Source organism: Athene cunicularia, assembly GCF_003259725.1.
Source record: "Athene cunicularia isolate RWA chromosome 1 unlocalized genomic scaffold, athCun1 chr1_part2, whole genome shotgun sequence".
In the NCBI taxonomy this organism is placed as follows: domain Eukaryota; kingdom Metazoa; phylum Chordata; class Aves; order Strigiformes; family Strigidae; genus Athene; species Athene cunicularia.
The window spans coordinates 38,918,145-38,944,177 of NW_020799092.1; the positions used below are offsets into that span (position 1 = coordinate 38,918,145).

Here is a 26,033-nt window from a genome sequence, read left to right on the forward strand (position 1 = left end):
CAACAGTTCCAGACCAACAATTTTATTCTGTTGTAAAGACTACTACTACAAATTCTTCTATAGTCTCTTAATAGCATAGAAGGCAAAGTTTAGAAAAAGCAATAAATACATTTTATTGGGCCAGCTAATAAAGCTGCAAAAAACCCAAACTGAAAACCAACTAGCTTTGGGGCACAGAATGTCAGGAGTGTCATGAAGAAGTTTACTGAGAGATCCAGCACTCAGGCCCTCATTACTCAACACACAAAGCTCTCTCCTCTTCATGCCCCAGTCACACATCTGATCACAAGGCTATGCTCAAACCTGCTGCACTTTCATTGTGCCTCAGTCCTCTTTAAAAGAAGTGACATGGATTTTACAGAAATCCAGTGCTTATGCAATCATTATATAGTTCTGCTGTACCTGCCGGTACTGCACTGACTTTGTGGTTAGAAGATCCATGTCAGACTGCCATGCACGTTAAGTTCTGCCAGACATTACACAGAGCTCTAAAGAAAGACCTGAACCATACTCTACAAGTATTTAAAAATAAAACACAAGAAAGTGCTTCTAATCTACAGTACATATTCTAAAAATAAACAGTGCTTCAAGACAAGACTGGATTGCAACTATTATAAGGCAATTGTGCATCCTAAGTATCAGCAGCTGAACCTGCTGCCTAATCACACAAAAGGTTTGATCATCTTATGATAAGAAGTAAGGGTAACCATTCATAGTCATATGTATGCACAGGAACTATGTCTTATTCAGAATAAATTATTGCAAAATATGAGCTCATTTTTTTGAGGAGATCTTATTAAAACTTCCAAATGTGTCAACTGTAAATAAGTGAGGAATACAGTATTTCTCACCTCAATGAAAGATAGTAACAGCTTTGAGTAACTTGGGTGTCTTGTACATTTTGTATTACAGAGAACTGTTCACTTGCAAATCATAACACTGCTTTAGTGAAGCATCTTCAAAAATACATGTCTGAAAAACTCCATCACTTGTATTTTATTTTGCAGGGTTTGGACTTAAAATCTAAAAAGTCCACTGGAATTGTTATACAATTACTGTGATTTAAAAAGCAGAAGAAAATTTGATTGTTGAAGACATAGCAACTACCCTATTAAACAAGCATATAAGCATATTGTTCTTAAGTAGCGTTCTTTTCCACCTGTGGAAAAGCATCACTGCTAGCTGTAGGCAATCCAGGAAATTCCTGAAATGCATTGAGGGTAACTTCTTAAACCAGCTGTGTGGTGCAGTCGACACGCTGGAGGGAAGGGATGTGCCATTCAGAGGGACCCGGACAGGCTTGAGAGGTGGGACCGTGCAAACCTCATGAAGCTCAACAAGGCCAAGTGCAAGGTCCTGCACATGGGTCAGGGCAAGTCTGGTAACAACACAGGCTGGAGGATGACAGGATTGAGAGCAGCCCTGCAGAGAAGTACTTAGGGATACTGGTGGCTGAAAAACTGGACATGAGGTGGCAATGTGCACTCACAGCCCAGAAAGCCAAACATATCCTGTGCTGCATCAAAAGAAGCATGAAGAGCAGGTCGAGAGAGGTGATTCTGACCCTCTACTCTGCTCTCGTAAGAGCCCACCTGGAGTACTGTGTCCAGATCTGGAGCCCTCAGCACAGAAAAGACATGGACCTGTTGGAGTGGGTCCAGAGGAGTGGCACAAAAATGGTCAGAGGGATGGAGCACCTCTCCTATAAAGAAATGCTGAGAGAGTTGGGTTGTTCAGCCTGCAAAAGAGAAGGTTCTGGGGAGACCTTAGTGCAGCCTTTCAGTACTTAAAGGGGGCTTTTAAGAAAGATGGGGACAAACATTTTAACAGGGTCTGTTGTGATAGGACACAGGTTTTAACTAAAGGATAGGATGGTTTTAAACTAAAAGAGAGTAGATTCAGACTAGATAGAAGGAAGAAATTTTTTACAATGAGTGTGGTGAAACACTGGAACAGGTTGCCCAGAGAGCTGGCAGATGTCCTACCCCTGGAAACATTCAAGGTGAGGTTTGATGAGGCTCTGAGCAACCTGATCTAGTTGAAGATGTCCCTGCTCATTGCAGGGGGGTTGAACTAGATGACCTTTAATGGTCCCTTCCAATCCAAACTATCATATGAAAGTATCTATTGTTTCAATGGTGCAAACTATATATTCTCAGATTCAGGTGAAAGGGAAGATGACAAGAAATGCCTGTTCTCATGCTCTGCACCACTTCATCACAATTCAACACAGAATTATCTGTAACTGCCAGTACATGACAAAAGTAGAAATTAGCTGCAGGACTTTGCAGCATTCCCAGATCTATTTAAAATTCAAGATAAATTAAGGTAAACTGGTAAAGTATACGTACCTTTTCATAGTCACTAGAAAGTGCTTGTTATTTCTTTCACTTAGATCTTCCAATAAAATGTCAAGTTTGACCTTTCTTTCAAAAAAACATCTCACAGCCGGCTTTGCATTGCACATATTTAACTCTATAATTAATCTTACCAACACTAGGTCCTGTACTGCAGCATCTAAACCAATTCACATAAAAGCCTAATAGGAAGCATTAGGGGTTTTTTTAAGTGCTTCAATTAACTTCTGAGTTCAGCAGAATACCATCTACCACAGCTACTTATATACATACCTTAAAGATAATATCAGTAGTGTGTAATTCAACAAGAATCAAGAAAGCTTTATTGCATTGCAAAACTAGGGCATGTTTTGAAATTTAGATTGATTGACTTACACTTTCATTACACATCAGATGGACCAAAAATCATACACAATATTTAGATCTGCCTTTTAAAGAAACAAAAAGGCAATGTAAATTAGGATTTAATCCATGGCCTGCAGCTAGTAGTTCTATAGCTAACCCTTCAAAAGACTTGCTATGTGACCTTGGGTAAATCACTTAAACTTTCTCTGTTTTCTTTTTAATGCATGAAGCAAGGATTATGATCACTGCGCTGTCTCCCTTCATTGCTTAGAGAAAATCAATTGGGATTAACTAGTTAATATTTGCAAAATATTCTAAAAGTAAATAAGCTAGATGACTTGTATTGTAGCAACCTTCATTTTAAGTTTATAATTTTTTCTTCTACATTATTTTTCCCTAATTCTATGAGTTAAAATTAATTTTTATAGCTTGTTAAAAAAGTGGGGGAGTGGGAAGAAAGACAGGAAAAACTATAGAGCTGTTGTTAGCCTTCTCCCAGCTTTTTCTCACAACTCCTACAAACCACTAGAGCCATTTTATTAATTTCTTTGTTAAAACATCAAGACAGGGAAAGGACATGCATTCAACTTTCTATTTACAGCCTTGGCGATGTAAAAAGCACTTCTATACACAAAACCTAAGTAAAATTTCCACAAATCCAGTGGACTTTACGCTGCATAATGTTTTGGCTTATACATCTAAACAGCATGATTCAGTGATAGATGGCTTCCACGGGATGGTCTGGATGATCCAGGTGACTGATCAAGATAAAAAAGATTTTTGTCTTGTTCACTGGTACAAAACAACAACAGAAACTTCCAACGCAAACATTGTTAGCTGGTTTGAAATTAACGCATACACAAGTTACTAATATGCACGCATAAACTACTAAATAGATTGTTAAAGTACTATTTGCATTTTTACTTACAAACACTTACTTAATGTTTTATAAACAAATTCAACTTGTGCCGAACTTGGAAGCCTTTAAAGCATTCACCTCTATTAATTATGCTCTCTGCAGAGTCACTTACTTAAGGCAACTGGTTCCCCAGCTGTCTTGATTTCATAGATGAAATAGATATATAGCTAAAAATATTTACTACCTAATATGTCTAAACATCAAGTAATACAGTGAAGCCATCTAGGGTTGGCAGAATTTTCCTCATACACTTGAGGAAAATGCTGGGTGAAAAGCCAGTTTTAAGGTGATGATTTGTAAAAAAATATTGACAAACATGAGAAGAAAATATGCTCTAAACAGACAGCAGCATGTTAAATTTATGCTTTTTAAAAAAGAGGTCAAAATTCATATCTCAATGTCTGCTATAAAAGTATCAACCTCAGCAAAGATGTAGTACTTTGTTCATATTGCAATGTTAGGTATTATAAACAAATTGAGACTGCATGGCACACAGAGAAATATTGTTATCCTCTCTGGGAAAAAAAAAAAACACAGGTTTTTGACAATGTCATATGAATAACTAATGCAATAGTGTTTCTTGTTCCAAATATGTATTACCTTTGCATGATCAATGCGAACAGAAAGCTCTTTAGATGCAAATCCACCAAAAATCAGGCTATGGATGGCTCCTATTCTCGCACATGCCAGCATACAGTACACTGTCTGTGGAATCATGGGCATGTAGATGACCACACGATCTCCTTTCTTCACACCATGTCTGACCATGACATCAGCTAACTTGGAGACCTGTACTGACAAAACATTCACAACATATTAAAAGTTTCTCCAGATCTGCCCCATAAAAAAAACAACTTTCACACAAACAGTAGATGCAGGGCATTAAGGAGACAGACAGTTGATGAGTGACGCAATCCAGGTTCAATAAATTTAGGACAATTTCCTTTTTGTGTTTTTCTTTTGTAAAATGAGAAGGGACTGCAGCTAATTATTTTATACATTAGAGCCAAAATAAATCAATAGCAACATTTTGCCAATTTTTAAATGACACTCTACCTACTCATAATTGCTTACACTTCTCAATTTTAGCTTTTAAGAATGGATGCAAACAGGGCATTTCATAATGAATATTCTGTCCTAACTAATTAAGTTTGAAACGCAAATCAATATATAGTAATATTTGGTCTACTACAGTGTTGTAAATTCAGATATCTGAGATAAGAAATCTTACACTCTTAACCAAATGTAAATGCAAATTCAGAGAAATATGTTTAGATTTAAGAAGTAATTTTTCTTCCCATTTTTAGATTTCAATTTTTGGTATGCAGAAGCCTGAAGACAGATTATGCATGGCAGCAAAGGACTGGAACTCAAGAAATGAGATAGACCAGCAGCAATGTTAGCCATCTGTATCACCATGAGAAAACATTTATTACCTCAACAGTGTATAGTACTCTGTCACAAAACTAGTATTGAATAATTCATTAGTACACCAGGACAGACAATTTAACACATAGTAAGTTCTGCTAGAGTGAGCATGGGAGCCTGTGACGAGCACTGTGCACCTGTCCCAACCTGCCTGTTGTGGCATGAAAATGTGGCATCTTCTGAAGGAAAAGTAAATTACTAATTCCCCAAGAGCAACAGAATGAACTCAGCCATCAGAGGTTTCTCGAGCTGCAGAAGCTGACAGCTGTGTAACACTCAGTATCTAAACCTGCTCAGTGTCTTTAAATTGTTCAGTTTGACATCTGTGTGTAGAGGTGTACAAGTAACAGAGGTAAAACTATGTGTAATTATGCACAAAACATAGGCTAACAGGTTAACAGGAAAAACTGTAGACTAAGAAGAAACAAAATAGACTAATACGCTAATAGGAAACAGAATGGAAATAGAAACATCCCAGGAAGTTGTGACCTGGAATACTCCAGAAGCATGTTTACATGCCAGTCAGATGTAACTACAACAGGAGCTTTGCTTGCAATAGTTTTACATTAGTGATAAGACTAAAAAGTTACAACCTCTAGCAAGTTCTTGGGATATCTAAAGACATATAAATCTAACTTCAGAACAAAGGAGCTGCTCTGTCTTACATGAGAATCCTTCTTACCTAGTAGTAAAATGGTAGTAAAACTATTATTTAAGAGGTTACCATTCACTAGAAAATACTACAATAAACTTAAGAAGTTTCCCATTTCTTTTACTATCAATGTAACATGAATCTATTCATATATGAATTTCTCACATCATAGTTGTACTGCATTATTCCTTATCTATTCATTACATCACATAGATAAAGTTTCAAGTAAAATTTAGTCTCGTAAAAGACTCTTTAGGTACTATTAGACCAGAGAGAAAGGAAAGGGGGAGACAAACTCCTGAGCGTAGCAGGGGGATGTTGCCTATAGAATGGAAAATACCCAAGCTTCTAAAGCAGCAAGAGCTGTTATCAGTGATACAGCAAATAATGCAAGCAATGGGAGCCACCTACGCCAATAATACACATTGCACTAGCAGGACAGGGGGGAAGGATGCTCTTTTTCAAGGATGAGCTAGTCAGGAGGGTACATTTTCTTTGAAATGTTTACTTTCATTTATATTATTCATTATATTTGAGTCTTCTCTATTTAAAGAGTTACCTTATTCCAGGATAATATTTTAAATGCTAGTACCACTGTTACTTTGTGAGATTTATAGGCATTAGGCTCTTTTATGGTCATACTCAAGAAAACTTGGGGCAATTACATTCAGTCCTGGAAGCCTATCTGATACACATACCAAAGAGGATAATACAGCATTATCCACTGCTGCTCTCTTCAGTAGGAACACATGTTCAGACTTTCAGCAACCTGAGAGTAAAATACAAAAGCTCCAAAAGCATTTGGCCTGTGTTTGCATTAAATACACAGCTCATACACAATCAGACTATGCATATTTCTACACTTCTTCCTGAGGCTTTAAGAAAATTGAAATTTAGAAGCCCCAAGCATCCACGCTTGCATCAGAAGATAACAGCGTACCTTTCATTTTTCATAAACGTTGCATAAATCCCTGTTGTTATTTTCACAAGAGAGCATGTTTAGAAGGTAAAGTCATCACCATACCAAGCTGAAAACTCACACAAACTAAGGTACGTATATGATTTATTTGTAACAGACCTCTTACATGTTACCCATTATCAAAATAAAGTATCTTTAATTCTAGACTTATTAATACTTATCAATATTCTATAAAACTGACATACACTACAAAAACCCAACAAAAAACAACCCCCCAAAAAAACCAAAAAAAGGTTTTTTGGTCGTACGTACGTACGTACAGGTCGTACGGGGAGCGGCTGAGGGAACTGGGGGTGTTTAGTCTGGAGAAGAGGAGGCTGAGGGGAGACCTCATTGCCCTCTACAGCTCCCTGAAAGGAGGTTGCAGAGAGCTGGGGTTGAGTCTCTTTAACCAAGATATAAGCGATAGGACAAGAGGGAATGGTCTTAAATTGTGGCAGGGGGGGTTTAGACTGGATATTAGGAAGCATTTCTCTACATAACGGGTTGTTAGGCATTGGAATGGGCTGCCCAGTGAGGTGGTGGAGTCCCCATCCCTGGAGGTGTTTAAGAGTAGGATCAACACAGCGTTTAGGGATCTGGTGTAGTTAGGAATGGTCAGTGTTAAGTTAATGGTTGGACTAGGTGATCTTCAAGGTCTTTTCCAACCTAGATGATTCTGTGATTTATAACAGAAGACTTCCAGTGCCTGTACACAAGCTATATAACTTTGGTACGTGGCTATAGGAGGGAGATAGCAACGAGATCTGCATGTACTTAAGTAATTTTTATTGAAGCCTATCACGGGTAAATTGTACTTAAAGCAGAATACATGTACCATGCTGCAGACAGGAACCACATGTCTTCCATGGAAACCCAGTAATCACTTGTCTCACTTAACCTCCCCAACCTTGAGAGCTTAATGTCACTGAAGACAATAACCCAGTACAATACATTGGTATCTAGGATTTCCCGTCTGCCCTTTCCCTCATCCTTCTGACAGCCAGGGAACATTTCAACTACATAATACATAATAAAACACTGCCTCTATCTGCAACTATTTGGAAGACTAAAGAACAACAAAAAGCAGGTTTACACTGACCTTAGGATTGATGTGTAAACCCTGAAACATCCAAGCAGTCACTGTTTCTAAAAAGGGGTGGGAGGAATAGTGAGTAATGACATTTCATTAAACTGTTAAAAGCCATGAAACCTTCCACTTTGTGTGTTGTCATTTATGGTTTACATTTAGACAGCGTACTTTATCACTCAAGATTTTACAGTTGTTATTTTCCTACCAGCATGCTATTTCTCCACTTTTCTTCAAGTTTTAAGATTGCTCTATCACTTCAATATATTTGACACTTCAGTAATAAAATCACTTGAGACCAAGTGATATAATAAGAAACTCAAGTAGGCTTTCAGCTTTGAACATCCGAGCATAAATTACACTTCTGTCAAATGCAAGCCCCCAGTGAGCATGGCTTTATTTTTACGACACCAAACAAATACTACTTCTTATTAGCAGTTCAGGTTTGGGGAAGTACTGCAGTTCTGAAGTAAATCACCTGGCTGTCCCTAATAGTTACAAAAAGTAGTTTTAGTCCATGTCAGAAGAGTTCTTAGAAGATACTAAAACAGAAATTCCATTCAAAATGCTCAAAACAGGAATTTCAAGCCTTCCTGGGTTGAGCAATGACTGGATCGTACCTGTGTCAAGGACTTCAATGCAAGCTAAACACAAAAGCATTCTTCAAATACTGAGAGCTCCTGAGAATCCTGGAAGTGCATCTCATGGTATAAAAAGAGCCATGACACATAGGCATTCCTCTAAACCAAAGGCAGCAAGTCACCTTGCGCTCTTCAGCTTCTCCACTGTTTTGTTTTTCCAAGACTACTAAAGGAAGTACGCCTTCTTACTCCCCCCGCTTTGATCAACCTCTTCACTCTTCTATTACTCTTCTTAATTGTTTCCTCCTTTTCCTACTGCTGCAAAAGCTTCTCCAGCAGATGCACTGCTCTGTTGCTAATGTCAACCCTGCTGCCAAGTGGTAGAGGACTGACAAGTGGTGCTGCATTCACTTCAAATAGATGAAGGCCATGTTCTTGATGAGGTGGCAAAACCGTGCTTCAGAGGTGGCACAGTGCATATGTCCCTATCACAGAGATCTTGAACAGATCGTCAGGGAAGGGGAAAGCATTCCACCGAGCCCACTGCTCATCCACGTTGATCCCAGATTCAGTAGTCCTGGGGCAGAGTATAGGGAAAAGAATGACAACAATGCTGTACAGGTTTACATGCCTGCAACCTCCAGATTACCCCCACAAAACAACATGCAGAATATCCCCTTGGCCCACTCTCTGCCATGTTAGGCAACAGGAACTGCAAAATCAGTGGTCTGAATGCTCGCATGCGCAAGTGTGCATACTCTTTTTCCTGTACATATGTTGAGTGTAGTTTAGGTTTCTGGTAGAATTAGGACACTGGTTGCAGAGAAAGAGAATGGGTTCCAGACTGGTTGCACACAAGAGATGGGTTCCAGACAGCCACTTCCCTCAGAAGGAATTTCTGGTAATTGTGAAGGATAGCCCACAGTATTCTGCACAATTCCTACAGCATCTATGTTCTCCTAAAAGGCCATTATTTGGACAACATCCACTCAGAGTGGGGAGAGAAATCAAGCAGAAGTGAGAAGGGTGAGCACGGTACTTCCTAAAGGAATCCACAAGTCAAGGCAGCAAAGATTTTTGGGATAGCTGTGTTCAGATGTCTTTGAAGTGAGCTATGGGATACTTGGTTCAAAGGATGAACCTAAACCTAGTCCAATGTAAAGCTCACAAAACACATGTAGTGGAAATGTCAGGAGCCTCAGCCGTTAATTCAGCATGGCTCTGCTTCACTCATTTGCCCAAGCTGCACCAAATTACACATTACTGTAGGCTTTGCTGAAGTTGACATGCCGCAATGTAACTATCTTCAATCAGGGGAGATCAAGATCCAGCTGCTTCTTCACACTTTTAGTGTCATTTGGAAGTCTTTTGCCTGAAATGTGAAAAACCCAAGACAACACTCTGTAAATTCCTGATTAGTCTCATCCTTCAAAGAATACTAATATTGGTATTTTTGAAGAGCTACCCCAGTGACATTGCAGTTAAACTTTTCTAGGACATGCACTGAAGAATGCCATTTGAGATTTAAATAAGATAAGGAAATCCAGCATCAAAGTAGTCTAATAGTTCTATCAAGATAACGTTGCTTTACTAAAGAGGATAAAAAGTTGGATTATCAGTACCAGTAGAATTTTCTGCGTTCTAGTTTTGATTCAAAATCAACTCTGGAAAAAAATATCTTGAAAGTCACTATTTCTAGTAAGAAGGAACTGGTTGTTTTTTAAGGCAGAAGACAAAGAAAGAAGATGGAGTAAAGCATGAAGAATGAGAAAGACTACTAGAAACAGAACAAACTGGGTGACTCCTCTGTCACATACAGGAGATATGATCAGAGGAAGACAGATACAGCAAATAAATCCAAATTTTGGAAGAAGATTTTTTAGGGCGGATGATTATGGAAAAAACCTTCCTACAGAAGAAATTACATCCTAGCCCATTGCTGACAAACTGAAGCCCTTCTTTCTCATCGATGTTTTTGTAACATTCAATGCTGTCAGAGACTTGAGGGGGTGTTGGTTTTACTAATCCCATCATGTTACTGCACACTATTTATTATAGCACGGAATTCAGCATATTAACTGTGCATTGTTATTGGAAGGAATTACAAAAAAGAAATCATACTGCTTTTGTGTACATGATCCGTCAAGTGTCAACAACTGCAAATAATATGACTCACATTCTTGAGATTTCTTTTTAGCAAGTGAAACATTCTAGAGAAATCACCCAATGATGTATACAGAAATCACCCAATGATGTATACAGAAGGGATTTTTCCACCTACCTAACAATCTTTGCCTTAACTTGAAAATGGCAGCATTTTCCAACATAATCAGAAAATTTGTTTTTAAAAGCCATTGCTCCTTATTTCTTCTAGGTATCTTTATATTTTCCTAATAATACACAGATTCAGAAATATTTATAACAGAATTTGTGTCTCCCTTATCTTTTCCTGCCAGTTCATTACTGGAATTAGAGAATCTCTCAAGGCATACTCAAAACTTTCACCTACATCCTCATTTCATGGTCTTCAGTGCAACATTCTGTCCAACTTATTTAAAGGCCTCATATATAACAGGCATCAGTAAAGAAAAAAAGTCCATTCAGTACATTCTGGAAGACTGTTATATATCCTAAATTTGCCAAATTCCTCCTCTCTCCATTTGGAAGATTTAATCTGCAATAACAACATATAATTAACACACTTAAAAGGCAACTGCATCCACTACATACAACTTCACTTTAACTAACTCTAATTCCCAAGACTTTCCAAGTATGAAGACAGAATAGTGGTACAGAATATCAACACAAACTGATCTTGACATTATTTCCATCAATAAAGAATTGCTGAAATTGTCCTGAAATATTTCTGTTTCAGTTCTGCCAAAAAAAAAAAAAAAGTTTCCCACAGGTTGGGCACTAAATATCCACAAGCTTCCAACATTTCTCTCAATTATTTAGAGTTTTAGCAGTGCTTAATTTCAAAATCACAGCATTACTGTAGCTCTCGCATCTGAACAGCAGTGCAATTAAGTAAAAAAGGATAGGGTTAATTTGAATACAACAGGCTTCCTGAATAGACAGCTCAAGCTATCCCACCCTCCCTAAGAAGCCTTATTATCTCCAGCCAAGCACCTATGTCATTTTTTTCATCCTTACCACGAGTTTGATCCTGGGACAAATGATCTAACCTGCTACCAAACTCTGCATCTTCCCATCCTGTGTCTCATTGTTATCCTACATACCTTCTGGTGAATCCATCTATAAACTCCACTTTTATTACCAAAAGCCAGAAAGAATTCCACCATGTCAAGTGCTGATCTCTTGCAGAGACATTTTGAACAGGCAGCCTCTCTGAAAAGACACCCTCATTACACTATCCAGACAGACTACCAATCATCTATTGGTATGGACAGTCCAAACAACAGCTGAGCACAGATACACACTGTAAGGCTATTTTAAATTGGGAAAGGAAGTCAGGAAAGAAGGCAAAAAGCTTCTTTCCCTGTCAGGAAGTTTGTCAACTTTGGTTGTATGTCTGATCTGCACTCGTACTGGTCTACAATGAAACAGTCACAGCACTCAAAGTCTATTTCAAAATGACAAGATATAGAACTTTTAGGTTACATTGACCAGACTGAGAACACAGTGACAAAGAAGTGACCGAGGGCTGTGAGCCAAACGTCATCACCCACATTCCACAGTGGGTTTCGTAGGCCTTTTCTCAAAGTCTCTCCTAGCACCTACAAGACCCATGACACAAAATACACCAGCCCATGTCTCTTCCATTTTCAGCAGATCTCTTTGTGAATACCTTTGTTATCAGGTATCCATTAGTTAACAGGTAAACCAAGTTAAATTTATTCCACAAGAGAGGACTAGAAAGTTTCAACATATAAGGTATTAATCTCAAATCCTGCCTTTCCCTTATATTCCTTTTTGATTAAGAAGAACAACAAACTGTAGAGAATTCAAAACCAGTATTTAGATAGGACTCAGCTACCAGCAAGATTATAATGAACTTCCGAATGAGTTCTGCTACATACCCCCAGAAAACTTAAATCCCTTCTTCCACTCGGCTTGGTAATGCTGCTCTAAGAAGAAATGTGGAGGAATGGATGCGTATGTCAACTAATTTCCTCATTCTGCACAAATCTGCCATATCCTAAAACATTTAATACGCTTACAGGGAGGACAATGACACCAATTTAGGAGATTTAATAACAACATCAAGCTTAAAAAGAGAAACAAAGGCTACTTTTCAAAGGAAATTTCTACAGAGAGAGTCCACTTGAGATAATTTACATTAAAATGTTGCATTACTTCATTAAAATAAAACAAGTATGCATTTATATATGGATATGTATGTATAAATCAATTTCATATATGTATATTATTTCATGTGTATATTATGTATATATTATATTTTTATATGGCACAACATAAAATTTAATATATAATTATAATTTTATATACATTATATACATAAATATATGCATATATTGAATAATAAATTAGATAAGGAGTCGCGCCCTTTTAAAGTCTTCTGATTTCTTAAAACGCTGAACCTAGCTGTTCTAGCTGCAGCATACTGTGTGGTAATTTCCAAGTTCATTTTTGGACTTGGTAAATCAACAGAAAACTGGTGAGACTGGTGAGGAGTAAATGTCTTCTATATTTTCCTTAAAAGGTAGAGTGCAGTAGAGGTTTATAATTTTTTGTAGCTGTATGACTGCTTTTTTCTTGAAACAGTGCAGTAAAACCCTCACAAACTGAAGGGCTGTATTGTGAACCTCATTTCACATTTTAAACCATAGGTTCCATTACTCCAGACACTATGTGCACATCTGAGGTAGCGTCAGTGTGTTCCATTCACTGAAACGCATCTCACACAGTGAAATACATTAAGGAAGAATATGAGTCTGACTCCAACATTTCTTTGTACACATTACTAAGTGCAACTGTTACATATAACTGGAAGAAAAAAAGTCACAGAATCACAGAATCAGCTAGGTTGGAAAGGGCCTTGAAGATCATCTAGTCCAACCATTAATCAAGACTGACCATTCCCAACTACACCAGATCCCTCAGTGCTATGTAGACATGACTCTTAAACACCTCCAGGGATGGGGACAACACCACCTCCCTGGTCAGCCCATTCCAATGACTAACAACCGGTTATGTAGAGAAATGCTTCCTAATATCCAGTCTAAACCCTCCCTGGCACAACTTGAGGCCATTCCCTCTTGTCCTATCACTTGTTACTTGGTTAAAGAGGCTCATCCCCAGCTCTCTGCAACCTCCTTTCAGGGAGCTGTAGAGGGCGATGAGGTCTCCCCTCAGCCTCCTCTTCTCCAGACTAAACACCTCCAGTTCCCTCAGCCGCTCCCCGTACGACCTGTGCTCCAGACCCTGCACCAGCTCCGTTGCCCTTCTCTGGACACGCTCGAGTCATTCAATGTCCTTTTTGTAGTGAGGGGCCCAAAACTGAACACAGGAATCGAGGGGCGGCCTCACCAGTGCCGAGGACAGGGGTCAGATCCCTTCCCTGTCCCTGCTGGCCATGCTATTGCTGATACAAGCCAGGATGCCATTGGCCTTCTTGGCCCCCTGGGCACACTGCTGGCTCCTGTTCAGCCGGCTGTCAATCACCCCCCCCAGGTCCCTCTCTGACTGGCAGCTCTCCAACCACTCCTCCCCAAGCCTGTAGCACTGCTGGGGGTTCGTGGCTGAAAAGTCAGCTAAACAGAGGAGCAGCGCAAGGGCAAACCACCAGCTGACAGCTGTGAGAGCCGAGAACCTTGAATGGGGGAGACTGCAAACACCCATGGTGGCAACAGCCCATGGTCAGACAGTGAGTAAATCTCAATGGGCTGAGGCAGAGCTGGGTATTCACAACCCCATCTGGGGGTAAACTACCTCAAACAACGGGGAAGTTGAAATCCATGGACTTCCCAGATAGAAAAGTCGTGCAGGGTCTCCAGCACCCCCCACTACAGCCTACAACAGGGCAGGTGACACAGCTTTCTATAGAGATACTCTCTCTTAAATTTCATTTGGATTTACACTCAATTGTGTGCAGCAATAGCCAAGTTGCACATCTTCATTTCTACAGAACTGTACTTTTGTTCATTGTAGTAACTGTCAAATGAATTGACTAATACTTTGCTTTACCTTTTAAATCGAAATACGAACTGTTATGGGGAGAAAAAAAAAAGAAATCCAACAGAGAAAAGTTCAAAATTTAACCAACCAGGAAAAAAAAAAAAAAACGCAGAAGAAAAAGAACTAGAGGAAGATCAAAACCTCTTAGATGCAGTATAATTGTGAACAGGTATGAAGCTTATAAATCAATATCAAGCACAGCAAAGGGAATCAACTAGGAAGGTAGGCTGTTTCTACCCCTCTAGTATCTACCTGCTATTCAATATTTACTGCCCATTTTCAGTAACAAGGTTATTCTCAAACATACCTGTTCAAGAAGTTCCTTGTATGTTATTTTCTCTTTGGTATTTGTTACAGGACTGTCATAAATAATGGCAATCTGGTCTCCTCGTCCATTCTCAACATGACGATCTACAGCATTGTAACAGATATTCAGCTCTCCACCTACAAACCTAAAAAAGAAGTTGAAGTATGTAACAGCTAGCCTTCCAGGCTAATAAAACTATTTTTTGCATTTTATGGGGGTTTTTTAAGGAATGAGAACATTCAATTAAAATACAGCTCATAAAACTTTCTACTCCGTTCAGAAATACATTTTTTATTCTATATCCTCGCAATTTACTCAAAAAGCCTATTATTGAAAATAGTGAAAGTACTGTACCTTAATTAATTTAACTAAGCATCTGCTAAACTTGGTCTTAACTTACTTCTCATCAATCGTTCTGATTTTTATAGCTAAGTTTTCACAGATAAAAGCATACATTCACATAAAATAATGTGACATTATGAAAATACGTTACTACACTACTTTGTATTGGTATGCACACATACCCTTTTTAAGAAGAACAGGTTCAGGACTCAAAATATTCTTATTCTCTTGGCAATAAATTAAGCATACAAGCATCTGTATCTAAATGAAACTGATCCCAACAGATAGAAAATCTTATAAATTTGTCTGACATTGATAATGCATTTGACATTACTGTGTTTTACATGTGACTCAAAATCCCTGTAAAGTGATGTGAGTCATAGCCTCTTCAATAGACAGACATTTACATAAAATTCTCATCTTCTAATTAAAGAAAACACAAACTCAGGTTTCATTGTTATTGTAATTTTACACGGAAAAAGAAAATTCATGCAGCATGATCCTCAAGTAAGAAAACACAGAAGGCACCAGATATGAAGATGACTACTTACTGACAGATGACACAGAATCTAAAAATTTAAGTTCATTATAAATAATGCTCTTTGTGTTTGTCTTCCTATCTGCACATATCTCTCTGTAGCAAAAGAAGAGCAACACACAGAAAAAACAGTTGAGAGTTTCCAAAAAGCTCTATGGGGACAATGACTGTGACAATGCAATATTGTTATAATGTAGCTACAAATAAAAACAAATGGTCTGAAGTAATGAACTACTAGTTAAAGAGTATTTCCTTCTGTATCTTTCCTGTCTGATAAATGACTGCTCTAAATTAGGATATTTGATATATTCTTCATATACACATATGCACAGATGCCATAGGATAGTCTTCATTGTCAAAAAATGACAATTATTAAACCAAAACCAGTTAGGATGTTTAGGAGGTAGCAATCTTTTATTGAGACTCCTTTACAATGCCAGTAATAAGGTGAAGGTGGGGGACCAGAAAAGTAACAAAAACATTCTGTAACAAAAACAAAAACAACTAAAAAACCCCTTTCCATAAAAGAACTGTATGAACAATAAAGGACTGGGACTTGTTTCATGTAATGGAGAGAAACTGTCCAATTACAATCATAAAAGCTGCGTAAGATTCAGGTCACCCATTGATTTTTGTATCAAACCACTGTAGAACAATACAAACTAGGGAACAAGGAAGCGCAGTACCTGGGCTACTATGCATAACCACCTAAGAGCAGTCCAAGCATGAGCAAGTGCTGGAGCTTGGATTCTTCTAAAGATACGGGGCAACATTGACACTGCTACATAACTTTTTAACAATTGCATGTGAAAAAGATGTGACTGCAGGGTGAAAAAAAAAACAAGACTATATGGACAGTGTGATGAGAGCTTTGCTGCTCCGTTCAGGAGGGTGGTTCTTATGGGATCAGAGAGGCAGAGATCCAGCTACCATGACTACATCTGCAAGACTTTTGCTTCTCTACTGCCCCTCAAGGACATGCTCAAATATCTCATTCCCGCTGACAAATAAAAGCGGCTTGGCTCCGAAAAGCTGCCCTGTGTCACTGCAAACTTCTGTCGATCCAGTGATTCACAAGGAGATGAGGAACTTTTATTTGCTTGAATAAGCTTTAGTTGGAAAGAAACGGCAGCGTGACACCAGGATCCAGTTTTAGAATAAGGACATCATAAGACTATTTAAAACAGAGGTTTATAATCAAAAGGAAAATATTCCAATAGACTGCAGAAAGATCAGAGCTGGATCTATAGGATGTTTGTAAGAGCTGCCAGTAAATCTTGCCATAATAAACAGGGACGGTAAAATGCTAATCTGTTGCTAACCAGATAATTTTCTCAACGCAGCTTACCAACAGAAGCCAAGTCTGAAGAACCTTATTTTAGGCTGTGTTCCTAATGCTGAGAAATTAAAAACATTCAACAAATGGAGCACAGGAAGAGTAAAACAAATAAAAAGAGTAAACAGTAACAAGTCTAATACATAAATTAAACTACACTCAGTTCACTAGCAGTCTCTTTGAAGAGCTCACCTACCTTCCAGTAGTGCTATGGTGGAAAAAAATGACATGGTTCTTCCTGTCAAAATTCACAGCAGAATTTAAAACTGGTTATAATATCAAAACAGCTTGCTTCACAGCAACATTTTAAATCTATATTCTTACAGTAACTACCTATCATTTTGATGTCTTTTTTCCTGTACATTCACAAAAGCAGCAGCCTTTGATAATCCACATTATGCATAACTTAGATCTAATAAGGCACCTTTTTAATAATTTGAGTGTGGTTATCCACATTAAGACCCCCTTGAGCCTCTTTAAAGCTGCCTACAGCAGTCACCTAGGACTTACTGCCTCTTGTGACTGGGGTGCAGCCCCTCCCATCTCACCCTGGCCAGAAGTCTCACAGACTGTTGTTCTACAAACAGGAATCTCAAACACATGTACTTATCTCTTTAATCATACTTCAAAATGACTACTGTGTTAACCTTCTACGGGTAGAAGAGGGCACAAAAGCACTGATCTTCTCTTCATGTTTTCCTTTTGGCAAGTTGGTAAATTAGGTCTTCCATAGCAGGACTCCCACTACATACAGCTTTACATCTACCCTCTACAGCCAGGAAATTTTTTTACTACATTCAGATTTATATGGATGTGACAACAGCCTACTTGCTAGTAATGAAGTATAGTAGTGAAGAAGGCAACACATAACTATAATTCATTTCACAAGAATATTCAGAAGTTACGCTTTCATTTCCAACACTATCTGCTATCTTAAGAATCAAAGTAGCTGTATTCAGAGACAATTTTTAGTCTTCATTCAATGGCTCAGAAGCAAAGATAATTAAGGATTAAAAAAGAAAGAAGGTAAAGGTTCTGAATAAAGCTGGCATATATGCAAAAGAAAAAATAAATTATTTTGTACCAGAACGGTAAAAAAAGTATATTGCTAAAATTCTTTTATGCCGTGCAGTGTACGTATACTCCTCCAAGCTGAGTTCCCAGGAATCAACTGCATTTTTTTTCTTTTTATTTTTCTAGATGAAGTGAGAACAGAAGCTCAATAAACTGCTAGACAAAACTACAACAATATTAGATATTTTGCCACAATATTGTTAATTAATCTACCCACATTTTTAAAAACTGTACGCAATATTTGAATAGCAATCTGTTCAACATTCCTAAAGTTTGAAGGTGATTTTATATTGCTCTTATGTCTTTAGAGAAAAAACATAACATGCAAAATTGCCCTCTGCCTGCATGCGTTAGGAAAAACTGTTTCTATCATTCCTAAATAAATACTTGCTTTAACCTTTTTTGACTGGGATTCTACAGATCTCAAAATAATCTGTTCAAGCATTACACCACCTTTAGCATTAAAAAGATTTTTCTTTCTAACATCTAAAATCTACATCTCCCTTGGTGCAATTAAAACTTCAAGTTTTGACCTCTTCAAAGGCACCTCAGAGAACAGTTTTTCCTTCAACTATGTGGCCAAATTTTATGCATTTTAAAATTACATCTCCTTTTTGGCTTATACACCAAACAATTCAATTCCTTCATCCTTTTCTTGACCAATCATGCTTTTCTGCTGTTCTTATTATTTTTGATGTGAGCAAAACCAGATGATGCTTTGCCTCATACCAGCCACCGATATGCAGGTTAGAACAGTCAACGGACCCTGGGATTACTGTTTCAACAAAAGAGTCAGGGTATGGTGACACTAATCACATACCTTTCAGAAACCATTCTGCAAGCTACTCACGTAACACCAGTGTTTCCAAATGGAAAAGACTGAAGAAGACACACTAGGGCACACAGCACGTTTCTTCCACGCTCTCATGATATTTAGAAAGGACGAATTGACATTTGCCTTACAGCTACATTTTAAATACATTAACCACCTCCTTCAACTTCTTCAACTGAAGTAAATGAGACCAGAAAATATATGAAAAGTATCTGTTTCCATAAGTCTCACATTTGGCAGCCAGAATCAAAGATATTGAAAATAAATGGATATTTATTAATTGACCTAATAATATGTCTTTGACACAGGAGATAAATTCTAACTCAAGAAGCACATACATGAACTTCTTAAGACTGTTTTTAAAGAATGACATCTTTACGCTGTTAGACCAGCAAGCTATGTTTTCCTTGGAAGCGTGGCCTCTTCCTCATTTTTGTTCCATCCTCTTTGTTTTCTCTTCAGCATGTCCTCTGAAAGACTCTCTTTTATCCTCCCTCTCTTACATTCCGTCTTTCCTCAAAGAACTTACCTATTTGTCATCCTGCCAAGCACACTGAATGCTGGTAACTATCCGGGACTTTAGAGGCATTAGAGTACTACACTAGCATCACATACAGCCTGTTACCACTTAAGGTGAACTTCAATAAAAAAATAAATAAAATTGCATGTTGCACATTAAGACATTAAAGAGGATTACACAAATTTGAATTGCTTAATGTTTTACTATCCACAACAGAGCAACAGATACCTGACATCCAAGCAATATTTATGGCCTGATGTTGAGTCTTCAGAGACTTGCATCTTTGTATAATCCCACCAAATCACAGACTGGTTGAGGCTGAAAGGGACTTCTGGAGGGCACCTGGTCCAGCCTCACTGCTCAAGCAGGGCCACCTGGAGCCAGCAGACCAGGACCATGTCCAGACGGCTTTTGAATAACTCCAAGGATGGAGACCCCACGACCAATTCTATGACAGTGCTGTCACCTTCACATTAAAAAGGTGTTTCCTCATATTCAGAGGGAACCTCCTGTGTTTCAGTTTGTGCCCATTGCCTCTGGTTCTGTCACTGGGCACCACTGAAAAGAGCCTGGCTCCATCTTCTGTACACCCTGTCTTCAGGTATTTGCCCACATTAATGAGGTAATTTCAGTGTGCGGTAATCTTCATCCATAAAGGGAGAAAGATGCAAGTGGGAAGTGAGGCCAGAAAAGACCCTTGGAACATTAAGTCTCACTTCAGCCCATAAACTTTATCCAGTCATTCCTGCCGTAAGACCAAATAACTTCCATCTGAGAAGTCACAAAGCTTTACAAAGACCTAACCACGTAACTTTCAGCAAGCAAGATTATTGTGCTCAGCAAATCAAACCACGTTTGTTTGACAGATTCTAATAGCAAAACCATGGTCATTGGCATCCATTATATTCCCATTCCTTAGTTCTTAAAAAGTAACTACTGTACTGACTTCTTCATTATTCTGTTCAGGAACACCAGAGCCAGAGAGCTTTACTGGTCCTTAATTATAATACTTGCCATTTTTGAATAATGCCGTGACCTAGAAATGAAGGTCAGTGGAACACAGGTCTCCCTATGCATCCATTTTAAGACTTCTGACAGTTATACAGCCCTGCTGACTCGAGGAGATTTATCCTGCCTGAGGGCTGTTTAACATTCAGCTCAAGACATATAAGCAACTGTCACTACTAGAGATGCCAAGCAATAACATCAGTCACCAATAAGAAAACAAGCTCCACTCTACTGGTTCTGTATCTCTTCATTCAGACAGATGTGAGAGTGATTAATATTTTTAATTATATTTTGAGAACAATTAGTATTTTTAAATTAAAATGAAACCAGAAAAATATAAAAATGGCAAAGAACATCAGTGTACCGAAGATGACCCTCACCTTGCATTGCCTTATTTATCCTATACCAGCTTTTCCCTTGAGAAAAGATCAAAGAGCACGAGGCAAACTTGCTGAAAAAGAGGTGATGGTGGTCAACACAGAATTTTAACAGGTAAATCACCTTTGAGAAAGTACTGAAAATTATATCCAGTAATTTATGAGAAGGATATCACATTCTGTCTTAGGGCAGCTTGCCCTTCACTACGTGGATATCTGTATTTCAATGCCAATGCTTTTGCCAAACATTACCTTAACCATATCCTTTAAATTATGACTTAGTTAGTTTCAAAGGTCAAACAACGCTGAAAGCCGCCATCTCTGTGTTTTCACACATCAGGCACCTCCCCGGCACCTGATGCTGGGTTTCCCGCACTCACTTTTTCCAAGCCAAGCCCGAACGGGGTCGGACGGGGGAGCGTCAGGCGCACACACCCGTGTCACCCAGACAGGCACAGACATCACACCCACGTGTATGTCACGCCGGTCGCGGTGCACGCTAACTCCCCTTTCACCCCAACACGCTCATCCACGCTGCTTTTAATCATTAAACTTAACCAAGTGTAATCATTAAACTCCTCCACGCTCTGAGGCCATCTCCTTCACCAGCTACGGCACAGTGACCACCCCAAATCCGCCGTGGGGTAGTTCTGTGTCACCCACAGGTCCCCCACACCCAGCACACCCGCAGCCCCCGGCCCCGGCAGCGCTTGGCTGCGGCCGGCGGCGGAGAGAGACTGGGAAGGGAACGACCGAGGACCTGAGACTGACAAGGATTCCAATGACATGTGGCCATAATACCGCTCTGGTATTTATTTGGAAAGACATTCTTGCTTTGAGAGGACTTCCCTGTGATACAATCAGGCGTACTGCTTGTACCAGGAATAAAAGTTTATTCTGTTTTCCAGAAGACCTCCATCATCTGTAATGGATCTTTTGTTTTGCACATCTTGTCATGAAACCCTTTCTGAGTTTCGGTGGTAATGTTTCAGAGTTTTCTAATGCACAAGTCAGCTAAGACACACACGAGTTTCAAAGACATTGTTTTGTCCCTTACGAAATTATTTTAGAGCTATAATAGGTCTATCCATTACAGGGCTCAGGAAATTCTTCCTGTAATCACATTACAAAAATGTCATATGGCTAAGGGGAACTCTAGTGTATGTTTTATATTCGTGGCTAACTTAGGTATCTGTTACCTGACTGTTGTTGAATTAGTGAAATAGGAACATAACAATGTATTACATTACAAGTAAAGTAATAAGGGGATGAAAAGAACTAGACTTTTAACCCTATAGTAGGTTTAATACATGAAATCAATGTCTTATCCTGACTAAAAAATAAATAAAAAATAATAATAATAATTATTCATCAAATGTTCATCAGAACTTTTAGGTCACCTTCAAAATAACTAATAGTCTTTCAGCATAAAGACTGGTTGCTGCTTCTCTTTCTGAGGCAAATACCTGACAGAGTTTCTCATGGCTTGCAGAGGCTCTTAGCCCAGCGCTGTGTGAGCTCCCTGTCCGGTGCTGCACTGCAGTTCACCTCTCTTTCCTTCCAGTCAGTGCCACAATAGCATGCAGCCCTGAGTAGCATAATGCAGTTCCCAGAATGTTTAAGTTAAGGATCCTTCTAAAAAGTTAATACCCCCAAAACCTAAAACACCTGAAGGACTAAGTTGATGTTATATGGAAAACTTCCCTACTGCAAGGTAAAGGCTACAGCATGCCAGCAAAGCAAGAAAACAAAAAATACATTTCTCAAAGAAAAAAAAAATTCTCACACACTTTAACCACTGTGACAGAACAAGTGCTGTCAATAGAGTCTACTAACCAAAATTTAAAAAATAGAGATGCTTGCAGAGACTGTAAACACTGTGACACCATGACAGCCTAGAACTCAGATGCCATTGCTGGATGCCTGGCAGTATTGCATGTGTTGTACAAACGTTCCTGACGAACACAACTTCCCAGTCAGGTCACACATAGTTATCTTATCTTAGAATTTTAAAAATACTCCCAGAATTATATATTTTTCCTACCTTTATGATGGCTAGGCTAACTTTGACTTAAAATAAAGATTCTGACTGAAAATTGTTATGGAAACACGATTAGGTTTTTTGGTGCCTGCTCAGGAATTAGCACACACAGCCTTAGACTTGAGGGTTGTTCTGGGTTTATGTGGGTGTGGCAAGGTTTTTGGTAGTGGGGTAGGTAGCTATGGGGGTGACCCATTGTGATAAGCATCTCAAAGCTCCCCAGCTCCAGTAGATCCACCTCTGGCCAAGGCCAAGCCAATTAGTGATGGTGGCTGTGCCTCTGGGATAACGTATTTAAGAAGCGGAACCTGGGAGGAGGGGTGGGAGTTGTGAGAAGGAGTTGAGAGGACACCACTTATGCGAACATCGAGGTCAGTGGTAGAAAGGAGAAGGAAGGGGAGAAGGTGCACCAGTGCAGAGACCCACTCCGTATCCCTGTTCTTTTTTAATTCCCCTAAGAAGCCTGTCTTTTGCCTATGACTGTAAGGGCTGAATCATCCCTACCTATCCTTATCTTGATTCCAGAGCCTTCTGCTTTATTTTCTCCTTCCCAGTCCTGAGGGGAGGGGGGTTGAGTGAAGGGCTGCGTTGCCCTCAGTTTCCCTCTGGGCTGAAACCAGAACAAGGGTGTTCACAAGCCCATTGTGTGGCTGAATCCAGTGCAATGACTGTCTACCTGAGGCATGCAACTGGTGGGCTTAACAAGAGATCAATTGCCTCAGATCGATTTGTGAAGCCCACTTCCCCAAATCATATTGTTAGAGGTAGATTATGTCCACTCTCGAGGTGTAACTCTTCTTTTCTTTGGTATTCTCTGGAACATTCTGTTATTTGTTTTGAATATATGTCCTACTAGAGATGATACACGAGGGGTGTAGGGGATACAAATGAACTTAATCATAACATGAAGTGCATTAAATTTCTATTTTAGCTAACATTCTAATATGTGTTTCCTGAAAGAACTTTTCTAATGAGTATCTGTGGAAACTACTTCGTTAATTAAACTCATCACAGCCCATACTGATAGCTAAAAGGGTAAAGAAGGGATTGCTAGTTCTCCCAGTTGCATGCTAGTAATTTAAGGTTCACTTACAAATGCCATTATAGCAGATTTCTGAAATGATTAGTTTTCCCTCTATGGATTTTTTTTTTTTTCAAAACTTGATGCTCCTGAAATTCATACTCAATAAAGAATTTTGAAGTAGTGTCAAGCAATGTGTGTAGCAATTACGCTTGTAGCTGTAGAGTTAATTAAAAAACATAGGTATATTTCTAGGCTTAGATCTATCAAAAAACAAACTGTGAAACATGACCTGGGTACTTCTGCAATTGCAAAATAATTTAGCTGAAGCCTTTCTTTCATTTAAAAAAGCATTTTTTCCACAACTGCATCCTTTAGTGTATTGCATGCATGTTTGAAGATACATGTATGTTGAAAAAAGATTAGCAGATAAGTATTATAAATATCACCTTCTGTATATGAAATGCTCTGACTTGTCCTAGTGTACAAGACTTCCAAACTTTCGTAATTCAACTGTTAATTAGAGTCCCTTTGCAAGCACAAAGTAAAATGGTAGTTAAAGAATTAGTACATATGTTAAATCACTTTTGTCCAACTCTTAGACTGATTCCATCCCAAAAAACTGCCAGTCTTGTACAAATAAGTTTCACAGTCCTGTATACCATTGATGTCTAAAAACCAGAGGCAGTCACAGTTTTCTATGATATGCAGTGGTATGCAGAGTTAAGTTCAAGTCAAAATAAACTTTTCCATTTTCCTGAAAGGTGATGGAAGGAGTAGTAGTAACTGGTACTTTCTAAGGTACATAAGTAGATATAATTATTCTTCCAATTTAATATCTAGTCTTAGAATATTAAACATATCACAGCTTTACTTGAAATCTACTAAAAATCTTGTACAGAATTCAAAATAATTAAATTATCACTTGAAAAAATAAATATTTTGATAGAACTTTTCAAGTAGATATTTTGACTATTTTTAGTGAATATAAAAGATGGCATGGTTTGTTCTAAAATAGTTAGATTCTGTCATAGGGAAAACCAAAACAAAGCAAGCAAACCAAATCAGACCAAACAAAAAGCCCACAGAAATACCTGTACTCTTCTTTGTTTGACTGCTGCCTTCCAGCCTAAAGATGCCTTCATGTCAGAGGTCTTAGATACACTTGGTTTTTGCAGGACTCAGAACAGTGATGCAGTGCTAAAATCAACGTGTCCATGCTATATCACCCATATGGCCACTGAAATTCTGGGAATTCATTACCTTCTGTTTACTTCTGTGTTCTGGAAATGAGTGTCTAGAATGCTGGGAGACAAACAATGAGAACTTACAAAAATGGTAAAATATATGTGTCTGTAGGCAGAAGCCACTTTGTACAGACTACTGGAAAGTGCTGAAATGAAAGCCTGTCTCATTCAAGGTGAGAATGAGCTAGAGATCCTCTGGGATGAAGATGTGATTTTAGTAGCAATTATTACTGATGTTATCATTTAATTCCTCCCCGAGGACGTCTTACCGTTTAGGATGACCTGTATTTCATCCATATTTTTCCAGATCTAAGTTCTATTTCAGACAGATTTTCAGGCAAATGCTTAGATTTATTCATGTAAGTAGTCTTACTCATGTGAGACCCTGCTAAATCTGAGTCAAATGTTCAGACAGCTTTGATAAAACTCCTCTGGGCAATGAACTTTCATACATTTAAGTTCTAAGAAGACTTTAAAAATGTGTAAAAAACAAAACAAAACAAAACCAGAAACAAAACCCAACAGATAGATAATGGGGATTTCCTAATTTTTAAAATAACACTAAAAAACCAACACACCACCTAACAAATCAAGCACATAAAAGCAAAATAGTTCCATGCAAAAGCAAAATTTATGGTATATTCTTTAGTATTTAGGCATGCTTGAGGAAAAGATTCCATGGTGAATGTCCATGGAGGGCAAGTAGAATTTTAGCTTCTGCTTTGCCTTTCTGCGGTTGTGGATTTAACTTAGAAACTTGATGATGTAATTTTATAAAGACTGTCATTGAACTTTGATTTTTAGGTAATCCATGTCCTGAAGCTGCCCATCTTCCTGAAATTGCAGATTATTGATTATTTGTCTACACAAGAGTAAAATCTGCTCGTTTATCCAAAGA

General features: G+C 38.5%; 1 protein-coding gene across 1 annotated transcript in view; it reads right to left on the reverse strand.

Annotated features, from left to right (window-relative positions):
- ACSS3 (acyl-CoA synthetase short chain family member 3) overlaps positions 1 to 26,033 on the reverse strand; it is a 147,854-nt gene that overhangs the window by 75,940 nt on the left and 45,881 nt on the right. The window contains exons 2-3 of the mRNA XM_026864053.1: positions 14,800 to 14,944; positions 4,222 to 4,410 (exon numbers count right to left, since the gene is read on the reverse strand). Coding sequence (XP_026719854.1) covers positions 4,222 to 4,389 — 168 coding nt within the window. The 5' untranslated portion in view covers positions 4,390 to 4,410; positions 14,800 to 14,944. The remainder of the gene's footprint in view (positions 1 to 4,221; positions 4,411 to 14,799; positions 14,945 to 26,033) is intronic.